Source organism: Orycteropus afer, unplaced genomic scaffold (genome assembly GCF_000298275.1).
Source record: "Orycteropus afer afer isolate SDZICR_OR568_19922 unplaced genomic scaffold, OryAfe1.0 scaffold00293, whole genome shotgun sequence".
NCBI classification, from domain to species: Eukaryota; Metazoa; Chordata; class Mammalia; order Tubulidentata; family Orycteropodidae; genus Orycteropus; species Orycteropus afer.
The window spans coordinates 3,166,799-3,181,650 of NW_006921880.1; the positions used below are offsets into that span (position 1 = coordinate 3,166,799).

At 40.1% G+C, this 14,852-nt stretch overlaps 1 protein-coding gene across 1 annotated transcript in view; it reads left to right on the forward strand.

Moving 5' to 3' along the window:
* The first annotated feature begins 524 nt into the window (after positions 1 to 524).
* Positions 525 to 14,852, forward strand: part of LGI1 (leucine rich glioma inactivated 1) — a 41,116-nt gene continuing 26,788 nt past the window's right edge. The window contains exons 1-2 of the mRNA XM_007951276.2: positions 525 to 739; positions 1,121 to 1,192. Coding sequence (XP_007949467.1) covers positions 525 to 739; positions 1,121 to 1,192 — 287 coding nt within the window. The remainder of the gene's footprint in view (positions 740 to 1,120; positions 1,193 to 14,852) is intronic.

Consider the following 14,852-nt stretch of genomic DNA (forward strand, 5'->3'; position numbering starts at 1 on the left):
TTCCAGCCAGGGCTGGCTCCCAAGCTAGTTTTCCTGACTTGGTTGTTTGCTACATGAAAAGCCAATGCTCAGAGGTTTCTGAGATTGCCAGCTCCAATACAAGATGCATGCTTCCACCCACCCGCCCACCCACCCACTAATAAGACAAAATGCCGTCCTATTTTTGGTAACAATTAAAGGGCCTCCCGGTGAAAGCAGAAAGCTGTTTATTTTCTGTTACATCACTTCACTTTGCCTTCGAAGGCTGGTCTGTGCTCAGTGTTTTCCTGGTGATGCAAGTCGGCTCTCTCCTCCAGCGGTTGGATCGCTCCCATCTCGCAGCACCGCACAGGTCTCTTCCCCCAGCAGTGCTTTGCTGGAGCGAGTAGCAGCTCACGGATCAGCTGCAGGTCCCTGTTTTGAAAAGCAGAGATACAGAGGCCAAGGAAAAGGGTGGACTCCTGTGTGACCTGGTCTTAGAGCAAGACGATCACCATCTGAATTCCAGAAGCCCTGTTCATGTTTGGGGATATTTTGTCGACTGCATGGGATCAGAGAGAAGCCAAAGGATGGGAAATGCCTGCATCCCCCTGAAAAGAATCGCTTATTTCCTATGCCTCTTATCTGCGCTTTTGCTGACTGAGGGGAAGAAACCAGCGAAGCCAAAATGCCCTGCCGTGTGTACTTGTACCAAAGATAATGCTTTATGTGAGAATGCCAGATCCATCCCACGCACCGTTCCTCCTGATGTTATCTCATTGTAAGGCCCGTAAGCATTTTGGTATCTAATTTATGGTTTAAGAATTTCAGCCGGTGTATTTGGGGCTTTGTATGTACTGGCAGAAGGGCATGGAGATTCCTCTTGCATGCTTGGCCATCTGACAGTGCTAACCTTTTGCTGCATTTTAAAATTTTAATTTTTATTAGCTGCTATTGAACATGCTTAGATTTCTTCCCTCTGAACATTATTATGAGAAACCTGTAGCACATTCATCCCTCTTACTGCATCTGGGAAGGGACAGTACTGTCCTTCATAAAATAGTGTCAAAATAGTGACTGTTATGCTAAACGGGATTAACAGAAGGTTTGTTCTCTGTGTGTCTTTGTGTGTGTGTGTCTGTTTTGTTTTGTTTTCTTTCAGATCCTTTGTGAGATCTGGTTTTACTGAAATCTCAGAAGGGAGTTTTTTATTCACACCATCGCTGCAGCTCTTGTGAGAAATATTTATATCATGACTATTTATAATATAGCATACATTTGGATAAGCCCGCTAGTAAATGATCTCAATATGAATTTTGTCAGAGGTGATTATATTTTGAAAAGAAAAAGCATATCAGGAAAGTGAGAGGTGGATGGGTTTGTTTGCGACTTGCAACCAACAGCACAGGTTGATTCTTGCAATGGTAAATTTGCTAACCTGTAATGTTATCTACTTTAATGGCTATTTATGAAGTTGTTGGAATGTTGGAACAATGATCCCAATTCCATGCCACTATTTTAGTTTCATTTTTGACTTGGGAACTTTGGCTATTTTGCCCTGGAGTTTTTGAATTAGTCAATACAGAGCCCAGCATAACATATGTGCTCAAGATGTTGTATCCTGGGGATCTGGGGCAGGCCGCTACTCTGTATGATTTACCACGTGAGGAAAAAAATCTTGATCTTTCTAGGTAATTCCTTAAAATATTCTCAAAAGGCTGTTTTCTAATCTCATCTAATTTATAACTAGTCCCCTTACAAGGAAGGAAAGAAAATATTAATATAGCATAGTGCAAAGGATTAGCCTTTGCTATGTACGTGTTTTGCGTTGGCCACCAGGGAACCACATATTCAAGTCTGTGCCTGAAAATATTCAAAAAGATAATATTTGATTAAGAAATCAGATCTCTCCACAGGTATAATGTAACATGTATAATTTGATCTGATGTGTAATGTTTGGCAACTGGAGTACTAATTCTTAGAGCAAAACCACGTTGTACTAAGAGGTGTCCGGGTGCTCAGGTACAGGCAACAGACTTAGGTTGCAGCTACATGGCTCCAGGTGGGAACTGGACAATGTAATCAATCAACTGAGTTTTGAGAATCTTCACTGCGTGGTTCAGGACTCAAGATTTTTGTTTGTTTGTTTTTTTCTTTTCTTACTTTAATTGACCATTTTGGCTTAGGTTATATATACATATGCAAATATCATGGATTTGAAATTGGTTTTTAAATCTCACCCCACCACTCACTAGAAACTAGAAATGTCATCTTGTATAAATCACTAAACCTCTCTGAGCCTCAGTCTCTTCATCTGTAAAATGGAAGTAACAATACATAATCTGAAGGATTTTGTTATTGGGGTTGAATAAGATTTAAGTAGATAAAACACTTGGGTATGCCAAGGCTAAGGGTATGTCAAATGGCTGCACATTTTATAAATGGTAAGATTTTAAAATTTTACATAATGGTAAAAAGTTAAAAATCACATAATTTAAAGTTTGGTTTATATGAAACACCGAAGCTGGTTTAACTATCTCATTGAATACACAACCGTGATCAGGAGTTTTGAAATTATGTAACAATGTTGGCTAATGTCCTTTCATTGGCTAATGTCTCTGGGTGATTGACAATTGAGTAGACTGATGGATGGCTAGTAGTGTGGTTAGGGGAAGTGTTAGCTCATTAAGCAAATCCAAAAATGATAGACTCTGTAGCACGCAAAGGGGCAAAACCTCTGATGTGGGGATCCTTCCATAGGGCAAGATTTTGCTGTCTGAGAAAATGATAAATTGTGCTTATATTGTTCATTTGTCAGATAAATAAATGGCTCATTTAAAAAGCCTCCTTTTGATGTGCTAAGGCACCTCCTTCTCCTCAGGATAGTTAAATACATCAGTCTTTCACATTAAATAGAAGTGTCAATCGCCACTCCTTGCCCGGCACCAGATGGACATAAGTGGTGACGCCCAGAGCCCAGATTGACCAACTTACCACATCTCCACTTTGTTTTTGCTGGATGGACCCAGTCACAGAAAGCACAGATGCTGGACAATGTTATAGAAATAGTTACCGGCTGCTGCGGGGTAATGTGATTACACACATTTAGAATCACAGAGGGAAGCCAAAGGACTGGTTTTTAAATAGCCCATACCGAGTGTGTGCCGTGCCCCTGTGTCCCATGCTCCGAGTTCCTATGGAACATTCCAGCCTTTATTTCTAATAGCAGTTCAGGTTTCAGAAATAACAAAAGGGCAAGCAATTCTTACTCTGTATGCCTACAGTAATCTCACATTGGCTCACCTCAAAATGGTAGCTTTGTGCCAGGGGTAACGAACCTTATGCAAAATTGTCAAGGGGTCAAAGTTTGTCTCTAATCTTCAGGCCTCTGTTTCCTACAGACTTTGTTCCCCATCCCTCCTGCCCAATGTTCGGTGCTTCCCCCTGTTCTCAGGAGAGGGATTAATAAGCTCATTGTCACTGAAGAAATAAAGCTCCAAATATGAACTCCCCTGAGAACATTCACAAAACCAGATGCCACTGAGTCACTTCTGATTCATGGCAACCCCATGTGTCCAGAGTAGATCTGCACTCCATGAGATTTCAAAGCTGTGACCTTCTGGGAGCAGAGTGCCCGGCCTTCCTTTTGAGGTGCCTGTGGGTAGGTTCTAACCACCAACCTTTTGCTTAGTAATCAAGCATTTTACCATTTGCACCATCCAGAGACTCCCCCTGGAATCATTACAGTGGTAGAAATGTGTGGTTCACAGCCTGGGGAATGTGGGCCACCAAAACCCATTGGAACACGCAGGCCCAGGAGACTTGGGTTTGGCCTTGGGTGACTTGCCATCAGGACCACACCAGCCGTTGCTTGGGGTTTGTGATGAATTCGAATGGCATTTATGACCATAGATTGCCAAACTGGCTGGTTACACACTGTGAGGACATAAAATTAGAACCAACTCTGTTTGACTGACAAACAAAGGCAGTTGGGTTTTGGCTCTGTTATTGGACAGGGGAAAAAACTGTCCCATTCCTGTCACCTACCCTAACGATCTGATCTTTTAATTATGGTCTCAAAAGCTTTTTCAGACCTCCTGATAATTCTCTGTGGAGAAGGCATGATGGGAAGTACTTTTTAAAATGTCAGCCTGGGGTACTGAGGAAAACAGGCACAGTGTCCCCCTAAGTTACATGTGGTATATGAAGCGCCTGGTAGGGTGCCGGCTGGCAGTTTGTGTTGGAGAACAAGGAAGATAAAAGCCCACACTCTGCAGAGAGGAGAAAAAGAATAAATGTGTTCAATCAACATTTATCAGAGTAGTTATACAGAACATATTTTTTGTATTATTTTATTAAAAAAGAAAATTCCCATTTGTGATTTTAAGCAAAAATATCCCAAGCAAACAATTTCATTCATAGGGCCAGGGTAGAAACAGAACCAATGAGAATGATTATTCATTCCAGTTTGCTTTTAGTGGGAAGGAAGGGAGTGGTACTTTTAGTGAACATAACTTAGAGAAATGTGTTTTCACAACCCTGTTCCCTCTCAACTACAGACTAAAATCCCCAATGATACAGGCTCCTAACAGAAGTCAAACTCAAATTTAAGAGGATAAAATGTGACCACATGGCCATTAGTTCATGAAGTAGTTTAATGAATGAAACCCTTCCAATGTCTGAGAGAGTTCTATTTGCAGGGAGTGAATTCCAGGGTTAGTTTTAGCATCATAGTAAAATAAATAAATAAATACATTTATATAGAAGAATTCAATACGACTAAAAAATTTTGTTTATTCCAGTGAGATTTTTGCCTTGCTTGAAAGAACAGAGTTGATTCTTCTAAGGAAAAATGGTAGTATTAATTCTTTAATTAATCTACAGTCAACACATAAGTATACAATCTGTAATAAATCAAAAACTAGAAGCAAATGGAAAAACAAAGAGCATGGGCAAGAGAAATACTAAATCCATCCTTACTCAGGCCTTTCTCATTTGGGCCTGTACTGCTTATCTGAGGAAAAATATGCATGGCCTAGGTTGGGTAATCTACTTTTGTAGTGATACTGCCTCAGAAACCCAAGGAGGGGTTGCTATGAGTTGGATCCACTCAATGGCACATAACAACAACAAACAACATATTACCCTTATAGTGAATGTTATCTTTTTCTATTTCTCCTTGTATTACAAACATAAGAAAGACTTTAGCTATCCTCAATGACTACTGAAAACAGACCTATCAGCTAAGAGGTCTGTTAACTGATCAGGGGTGAGCATGCTTTGGTTTGTGCCCAGCTGATGGCCCCAGAATTGACCAAAGTGAACAATTCAATCCTATAGGCAGTTTGGTCTACAATTTGCCCAGTGACCCATAGTGCTGATTCTTAATTTTGATTAACCAATTAGCTAATTAATTAATTGTTGTAACTGTGCAACTAGCTCTGTACAACAAATATTTTCACTGAAAAGCGTATTTCTGCCTCTCAGTTATTCAGACAAGAAACTTAAGCATCCCCTCTCCCTCTCTCTTACTGTCCACTTCCAACTGGACAAGTCACCACACAACCAGTATGAGAATGTGCCTCCTCCTCTTCAAGTCTGCCAGTGTGCTACTGGAGGCATTCCTTGTTTTCAAAACCTGCTGCAGGAGTTCTGCACTGGTCTCCCTGCTCAGTTCCCATCTTTCCCATCTCCATTAGTGTTACTTTCCTGAGACACAGCTCTTATCCTGTCACTCTTGAGCTTGGACACTTTTAATGGCTCCCTAACCAAAAACTAAACCAAACCCACTGCCATTGAGTAGCTTCCAACTCATAGCAGCCCCCATTGAGTTTCCAAGGTGGTAAATCTTGACAGAAGTAGATTGCCCCATCTTCCTTCTGCAGAGCAGCTGGTGAGTTTGAACCACTGACCTTCTGGTTAGCAGTCAAATGCCTTAGGCACTGCAGCACTAGAACTCCTTAATGACTTCCTATAGACATATGATTCAAACACTTCAGTTTGTATGAGTAGAATTTGGCTTTTTGTTGTTTATCCAGAATTATCTTGCTTGACCTTGACCCTACACACACACAAGTTCCATTCATACCATCCATACCTCATTCCCTTACCTCTATTTTATCAGGCTCTGTAGACTTTACTGATGTCTCCAGTGCTTGTCATTTATTAGAACTATCTGTGTCTGTATCTGCCTCGTATCTCTCATGGAGATCATCAAGCAGAGGCCAGGCATTGGAAACCTAGGGTTGCTTACTATACATTTGTTGAATTCAATTCATATTTTCAGAGATTTTTTTAAGGATTCCTGTTTGTCTCCCAGCAGATAGTTCTAGTCATGTTCACACCATTCCTTGTGTTTGGTATCCCTATCTGACTTCATGTAGGCTAAGGATGTGGACATATGAGAAGTGAGCTGAGTCAAAAGTGTGAAGAGATATTTGCTCATGAAGATATGACTTCAAACTTCCTTCAACAGAGATTTCCAATGTAAAGAACTTAAAAAGCAAAACATGCAAAGACTTTCCTTAGACCCTATTGCTTGAATTTCTTTTGTTTTGCTCTGAGTTTACGTAGGTTTTTTACAGGTAACAATCACATCTAGGCTTTCTAGGTTCTTAGTTTGGCTGTGGGTGCTGGCTAATATCTCTTCCCATAAAGGGTAAAATCCTCCTTTATCCACTTTGACAGGACATCCAAAGGGAAATATTAGCTAACCATTATTAAGCAAAAATAAATAAATAAAATAATAGTAATAATAATAATTCATTACTACAAAGATGATAATTTCCTTTTTGACTTATTTAGATCTGCTTAGCTAAAACAAGTACTTACTTATTGCATAGTTGCAAGCAGTAACAAAATAAAAGTAAAAGCCTCCCCTTTCAGCCAACACATTCTGGGGTTTTGCTATGCAGCAGGCACAGTGTTATGTACTGTGAGGGATGAGTGAGATGCTGCCTCTCCCTTCCCTGAAAGGAATATGGCAGCTCTAAGCTGGTGATGAGGGGAGCTCTGGTAGTGTAGTGCCCAAGGCACTTGACTGCTAACCAGAAGGCTGGCTGTTCAAACCCACCAGCCACTCCTTGGAAGGAAGGTTGGGCAATCTACTTCTGTTGTGATACTGCCTCGGAAACCCAAGGAGGGGTCACTATGAGTTGGGTCCGACTTGACGGCACATAACAACAACAACAACAAGCTGATGGTGATTGCTAAATGGGTAAATCATATATTGCCTATATTTGAATGGAGTATAAGGTAGTCTTGATAAGCTTTCCCATTTTGTTCAAAATGGTACTCATTTGGCTGGTAATGATGGTGATGATGCTCACTGGTTGTTGATCCTGTGGCTGTTATGAGTTATAAAATGACTGCAGGGCTGTCCATTGTTATATTGGAATGGCTCAGCCAATGGGCTAGCACTGTGGCAAGTGGCAAAGAACATGGGCTACATGGTTAGATAAACATGAGTTCAAATCCCCACTCTGCTGCTTGCTAGTTGTATGAGTTGGGGCAAGTGTAGTCAAGCCGTGGTGTCCCATCTACAAAACAGGGAATAACCACGGTACCTACTATATAGGATTAATGTAAGGATTAAATGAAACAATGCAAATAAAGCACTTGACACAGTTTCTGTTACTCAATAAACATTAGCCTTAATATAGTATCTGAAAATCACTTTAACATGAAACACCATAACATCAGATTAGCGTCTGTGTGGGCAGGCTGGGTTTTCCTACAATCCCAGTTATAAAATTTAGTGGTTTGACACATAGTTCTCCATCAGTGCCTGCTAAAAAATATTTCCTTCAGATATTTCTCATGAGAAACATCAATGATTTTTCCCTCTAAAAAAAGCCCCCAAACCATCACCCTCTCACTTCTTCATTCAAAACAAAACAAAAAACTAGAATCACATTTTGTAAAATACATCAGATTTTATTTCAAAAGTTACCATTGACCAGTCTTCAGATTAGTCTTGCTATGGCAGAATGGCAAGAGGCCTGAACTAGAAGTCAGGAGACATGGGTTTGAGATCCAGTTCTGCCAGTAATGGGTTGTGTGAAGCTGGAAAGGTCACAAAATGTCCCTGTGCACCTATTTGTATATGCATAAAATACCAGTGACAGATTAAATGATGGCTCTCAAACTCAAATGCCAATAGCAGTTGGGGAGGTAAGGTAAGTCAGAAAAGCATTTGGATGTAAGACAACAGGAAATGGTGGTAACTGGGTAAAGCAGAGAAACTATGTGTCACCTAAAGGGATGGCCACTCCTCAGCTCACCTGATCATTGCTGATGGGAATGTGGTACATGGACATGGGCAGTGGTTCCTGATTTTCAAGGGAAGGCAGACATCTGAAAGCAGATTGTCAAAATAGGATAGAGACTGAACGAAACATGGGCTGGCATTTTGAGATCTTTACATTCAATTGTTTGTATCAAAAATCTCCCCCTAGCTTAAAAATTCTATTCTATTTTACAAACAGGGTTACTTTAAATTAATATGATGTTGAAAAGGCCTTCTTAAATAAATGATCAAAATTTTTTTATTAATTCTAACAAACCAGCAATTTTGGATTATTAATTGAAAGAACTTCATAATATAGAATAGCCTGTTATAAAGTTATAATAATAATAATAATAAAGTCCCCAACCAACAGGTCTAAAGGACCCTACAAGTCCCTTCCTATGGTAGCTGATGAGAAAACAATGTTCCATATCTCTCCCACTGGTGACTTAGGAAAACATTTCTGTAAGGATTAGTTAGAACAATGTAAATAAAGTGCTAATGTAAAAAATGTAAAGTTCAGTGTCTGATACATAAGCACTCAATAATAAATGGTATCTAATTATTATTTTTTCAGAAAAGAAAGCAAGAAGACTTTTACAGAAATAAACAGACCAGGATTTATAGCTCTTGCCTTGCAGAGAATTCCTGGTAGAAGGCTGTAGATTCTTCCCAATTGTGCTTCCATAGCTAAACATTTCTGGATTCCTTTTTAGAATTATCTTCCTTTACAAGCCATGCAATAAAATCAGCTGAGGCTTTGTTCCAGGCATTCATCATTTTTATATTGCCTGGACTGATGATAATCTGCTCACCGTGTATCTGGTATGTGCTAAGCACTTTATATATCTCATTTTATTTCATCATCACAGTAACTCTGTGAGGTGAGTATGATTATCTCCATTTTCCAGACAAAACACCGAGAACTAGAAGACTTAGATAGCCTCCTCAATGCCATGTCTCTAGTAAGCGGGGGAGCAGGGGTTTAAACACAAGCCCTCACTTTTAACCACTTCTGTCTACTTCCTCCTGGACATGAAGCATCAGGCTTGACTTTGCATAGTTTTGCTCCCAAAATCCAATGCCCTCTCAAAGGGTCAAGCTTTGCCATTAATGAGGATATTGAGGAGAATGTGTCCTGATTCCTGGAGACAATGACTGAGAAAGAGTTTCAAAAGCTCTTTGAAAGAGTGGCAGCATTGCCGGCCAGAGCATCCAGTTGCCCTAGGAGCCAACTCTAATTTATATGTGGAAGGTCTGGTCTCCTTGCTTTTAAAAAAAAAAGAGAGAGAGAGAAGAAAGAGCAAAAGAAAAAAGGCTTTATTTACTTTAAGGTTACACCTTAGACCAGTGTATTTTAAACTCATGTTTTGTGGAACAGTTGACCTGAAAGAAAAGATTTCTGTGTCAAATAAACTTGAGAAACACAGCACATTCTGTCCACACTGGTTATTCACAATGCACCTTGGCATCGAAAAGGATCTGAAATTATTTAATGTTGCTTAACTTTTCTTAATACTCCATAGAATATTGGTTCTGTGGAACATACTTGGGGAATCTATGCCTTTGACACTCTTTTTTTTTTTTTTTTTAATTAGGTCCATTATTAATACTTTACCTTGTTCTAAAAAGGCTTGGTAGGAGATCTCAAGCAGGTAGGAAGAAGCCCAGCTTGATGGAGACATTAAACCATCCAACCACGTGTAAGGAGCAACTGGAGACAGCTAGTGTAGATTCAGTGAATGTGATATTCTGAGGGTCAAGCTTCACCACCAGCCTACCCAACTGGGCAAGCAGTTTGGAATGCAGTCCTCTTCTTTGAGGACCCCCTCAGTGGATGCTCCATCTTTTGGAGGAAGTAGATTATCACTTGGAGTCCCTGGGTGGTGTAAACAGTTAACGTGCTTGGTTGCTAACCAAAAGGTTAGAGGTTTGAGTCTACCCAGAGGTTCCTCAGAAGACAGGTCTGGCAGTCTACTTCCTAAAACTCAGCCACTGAAAACCTGGTGCAGCAGAGTTCTCCTCTAACACACATGGGGTCACCATGGCTTGGAATGGACTCGATAACAACTGGTTGAAACTGGTTTAGATGATCACTTGCATACCGTTCAACATGAAAAGCCCATTGAGCTTAAATTTACACTCTTGTTGTTTTTTTATTTGAAGTGCGTGCTCTCATAGCTATTTCCCAAGTGTCTGAATTAGCATTTCTCAGGGTATGTTCCATGGAATATTTATTTGTGAAGTTCAGTCACAAAGGGTTCCATTATCAGTAAATTTGGTAAGCATCATATTTTCTTCTTAAAGAGCTTCAATTTGTTTAAGGATAGAAAAGACTTGAGTAGTTAAAAAACCTGATTAACTTCATTTACCTGCTTTCCCCAAACTTATTTACCTTTTTTATGCATGTAACACCCCAACCCCTTGAAGTTCTCTATGTTCCAGGGAATACACTCTGGAAAATACTGAATGAGGCTCTCCTAGATTTGTAGTGGTTACTGGGAAGATATGATGTGACTTCAGATAGGAAGCATGGCCTTGCCCTTGTCTGTGAACTAGCCCTGGTGGAAAGACTGTGTCTAAGCATGGAATCCCACCCCTGCTACTTAGAAGCTTCAAATGACTTTCCCTCTCTCACCTCAATTTTCTTTTGTCTTTAGAGTAGAGAAATGAAACCTATATTATAGTATTATTAGAATGAGTTACTAGGTGGAAAGCTGCTAAAGATGAGTCCTAGCACAGAGTGAGCTTTAGAAAAAACTTAAGTCCTTTTTCCCTGGTTTGATGCAGGCCTAGGGAGACCCAGACTGAATTTACAAACGACATAGAAAGGTCAGTTGTTTGACTAGTTGTGTGACTATTTCCTAAAAGGAAAAGTTTTGACTGCCTTGAGATGAGAGGTAATGGACTATAAAACCAAAGATATGGCTCCATGCTCAAATCTTTGCTAGTGTGCATGCTAAGAGTATTCCCAAGGGCATCCCTGCAAATTCTAGAATGTACATGCTAATCCTGGCTCTGCTGTTGACAAAAGATGTGACCTTGGCTGAATCACTTAACTTTGCTGGCCTCAGTTTCCTTTACTGTAAAATGAAGGATATGAACTACATATCTCTGTGGATACCCCAATCTCAGATTTATGGGGAGCAAATTAAGGTTATTCCCACTCTATCTAGATTGAAAAGATGGTGGTTTACTTATGGATCAGCTGAGTTACACTGAAAATGTTTGCCAAGTATGAGAATCTGTGAGAACTGTCAAATACTCTGCTTCTGTGTGATGCTTCTTGTTTTAAGGCTTTTGTGTTTTAAGAGCATATTTAAGAATATTCAAATGTAAATTGTTCCTGTGTCAAATGTGCTTAGAATGTGTGCATTTAACTAACGTGAATCATCAGCCTATTGCTAATTATCCAACTGGCCGTATTCTTTCGGATAAAGAGGAGAATACTAGTAACAACCGAGGGTCTGAATCATTGAAGCGAAGCCAAGTTTAACCAAGTTGGCAAGCTCCTCCAGCTGTGGCCCCAATTCTTCCAACAGCTGTAACCTGTACATATTGCACTCTCTCATTTACATATACAAACATACACATATATGCCTGGGAATGTGCACACTTGTATTTGCACACACTGTCCAGGGCTGCCTAATCAACCTAGGCAATACCCATAAGGGTTGTTCTGGGGAAGGGACAACCTCACTGGACCTCAGTTTCCTGAACAGGAAAATTTTGCTACATCTAAGGGCTTTTCCCACTGTGACATTTTATGTCTATGCCTTTCGTGGAAGAGTTGGAGACGTGATCATATACATTATTTCACAGAATTCTTAGAGTCATCCAGGAAGTCTTTTTGTTATTATAATTCTTATTTTAACAGATGTTGAAACAGATCCACCTACAGCACATACATAATACATAATGGCAGCTACAAGCCTAGAAGCCAGATTCTCTATTCTGCATCCAATCAATGCAGATTCAAGTGACAACCAGCTGCTTGCTGTTAGAGATCTCTCTAACCAGACATAGGATTGTTAGGAGGTTCCTAATTGGACAATCAGAATTGTTGTTCAAAACCTCTCTTCTCCATCCAAAGTCGTCTCCACCAAGGGGCAAGGGCAGATTACCCAATGAGCAGGTGAGCATAGGCTCACTTGTGCACAGTGTCACATGGGTTTCAAAGATGTGAAAAACACGTGAAACTGTTCACTACTGGTTAGTAAGTAAGCACAAATAAGTCCATGCTTACCTGTGCTTACTGGGTACTCTGTCCCTGTCAGGGATGATAAATTTGAAAAGAAGCTTTGATTCTGTAGGAAGGGGCTATGGGGTTGGGAGAGAGACAAATGAGAGCCATACTTAGAAGCAGAATCTTGGATGTGGTGAAAAAATGTGGGATTGTTCACTACAGATTAGTAAGTGAGCACAAGTAAACCCATGCTTACTTTGCTTGTTGGGTAAATGGATGCTACCAAGGAGGGATTATATGAGAGAACTACCTAAATCATCTCCCCTCTATAACCAAGAAAACTTCCTTCTGGGCTGCAAAACAAGATTCAAGTCAGTCATGGATCAATGACAATTCTGATGGAAGTCAAGAAGTCACAGGTGGCTGGAGACACTAGGGAGTCTGAAGAAGCAAGTGCCATTAAAGCTAGGGGTGCTGGCACATGACCTGATGAACAGTCTGGTTTATGACAAGGAGAGATTTTCTCATCAGGGTGGCATCCCCCAACCCTACCCCACCGTCTCTGCATTTAGCCAATTCTGCAGACCAACCTCCCCACAGCTCTGCTCCTCTCATGCAGGGCCCACGCCTACTCTTCAATAATGAAGCCTGCAATTCTACAAGTATAGACTTATCTTTAGAGCTCTAGTCTAGCCCTACATTTTACAACATAGAGAGGAGAAGTGACACGCTCGAGACCACACAGAAGATTTAAGGCCATGTGAGGGATTAAGACCCAGACCCTTTAAGACTCCCTGTTTTTAGATTCTTTCAGTGTGCTTCCCTGGCAACCAAGAATCTGGTGTTAGAAACCGCTCCAGTGGTCCATCATCCTTTGCACCAACACATGTGCCCGCTCACTGCTTTCACTCTGTACCTCTCCCTGTCTCTGCCTCTCAGCTGGACTTCGGACAGCCTTAGCCTCTGAATCCCTTGTCAGGTGGCCACATCCCCATTCTTTGATCCTCTGCTCTTTCTTTCATGTCTCTGTTGCTGATCCCAGGCTCTGTTGGAACTCTCAGTTCTATGCTAAACCTGTCATTCATTTTTCTTTCCCTTTAAATTAAATTCTGGCGGTCTTAGCTTTTCAGTGCAACTCCGAACCTTCTAACAATCTAATGGCCTTGGTGCTGATTCGTTGCTTATGAAAAGATTTGACCCACCCCTATAGGTGGTTAGATATGGCAGCTGGAAGTAGGAACTGGAGTTTGGGGTTAGCAGACATGTTAGAGATCACATACTCTGATCCCAAAGCAATAGTAATAATAAAATTATGAAAAAACTAAAAAACCTATCATCACAGGCAATTTTTAGAATGCTATTCTAAATAAAGGAGCTCTGGTAGCGTAGTGCTTAAGGCACTTGACTGCTAACCAGAAGACTGGTGGTTCAAACCCACCAGCCACTCCTCGGAAGGAAGGTTGGACAATCTACTTCCGTAAGTGATACTGCCTCGGAAACCCGAGGAGGGGTCGTTATGAGTCGGGTCCGACTCAATGGCACACAACAACAATAACAACATTCTAAGTAAGGAACCTGGGTGGCACAAGCAGTTTGTGATCAACTATGAATTTAAAGGTTGAGATTTCAGCCTACCCAGCAGCTTTGTGGAAGAAAGGCCTGCCAGGCTATTTCTGTAGAGATCACAGCCAAGAAAATGCTATGGAACATGTTCTACTGCACAACACATGGGGTCACCGAGCATTGATGTTCGACTCAGTGCCAGTTAACAACACTCGAAATACCCGTTGAAGTCAAACATGCAATTACAGATTCATTAGAAAATAATTTAAAAGACTCATGGAAACTTATGGAATGTTTTACACAGAGATAAATGCATATTTCTGAATATTTTCATTTTAAATCCAAAAGAATAAAAGTTATGAATTGAGCATTGAACTCAGTAAGTTAAATAAGCAAAAGCCATCCTAAGGAAATAGGGAGAAAATAAATAATAAAGATAAAAGTATAAGTAATAAATTAGGTAACAGTGACAGTAGTGAATCTAAGAGTTGGTTGTTGAAAATAAAGAACAAAATATCAGAAATCGAAGGAAGTAATACCTGCATGTGGGGAAGTTTTAATTATTCAACAAAAGACTTTGAGTAAATTTGGGTAAGTATTTAGGCAAAAATTAAGGTAGTGTCTCACCTCACACCATACCTAAAACTAAGTTTCAAATGAATTAAAGAGTCAAATGTAAAAAAAGAGAAAAGAAACTTTTTATTTTTTTTAAAAAAAGAATAAGCAATTATAGATAAATGTTTAATTGATCTCAAAATAGAAAGAATATTTTAAGAACAAAAGCAAAGAAATAATACACAATGAAAGGAAATTGATATATTTTGTTAAATAAAAATATAAACTTCTATGTTAGAAAAT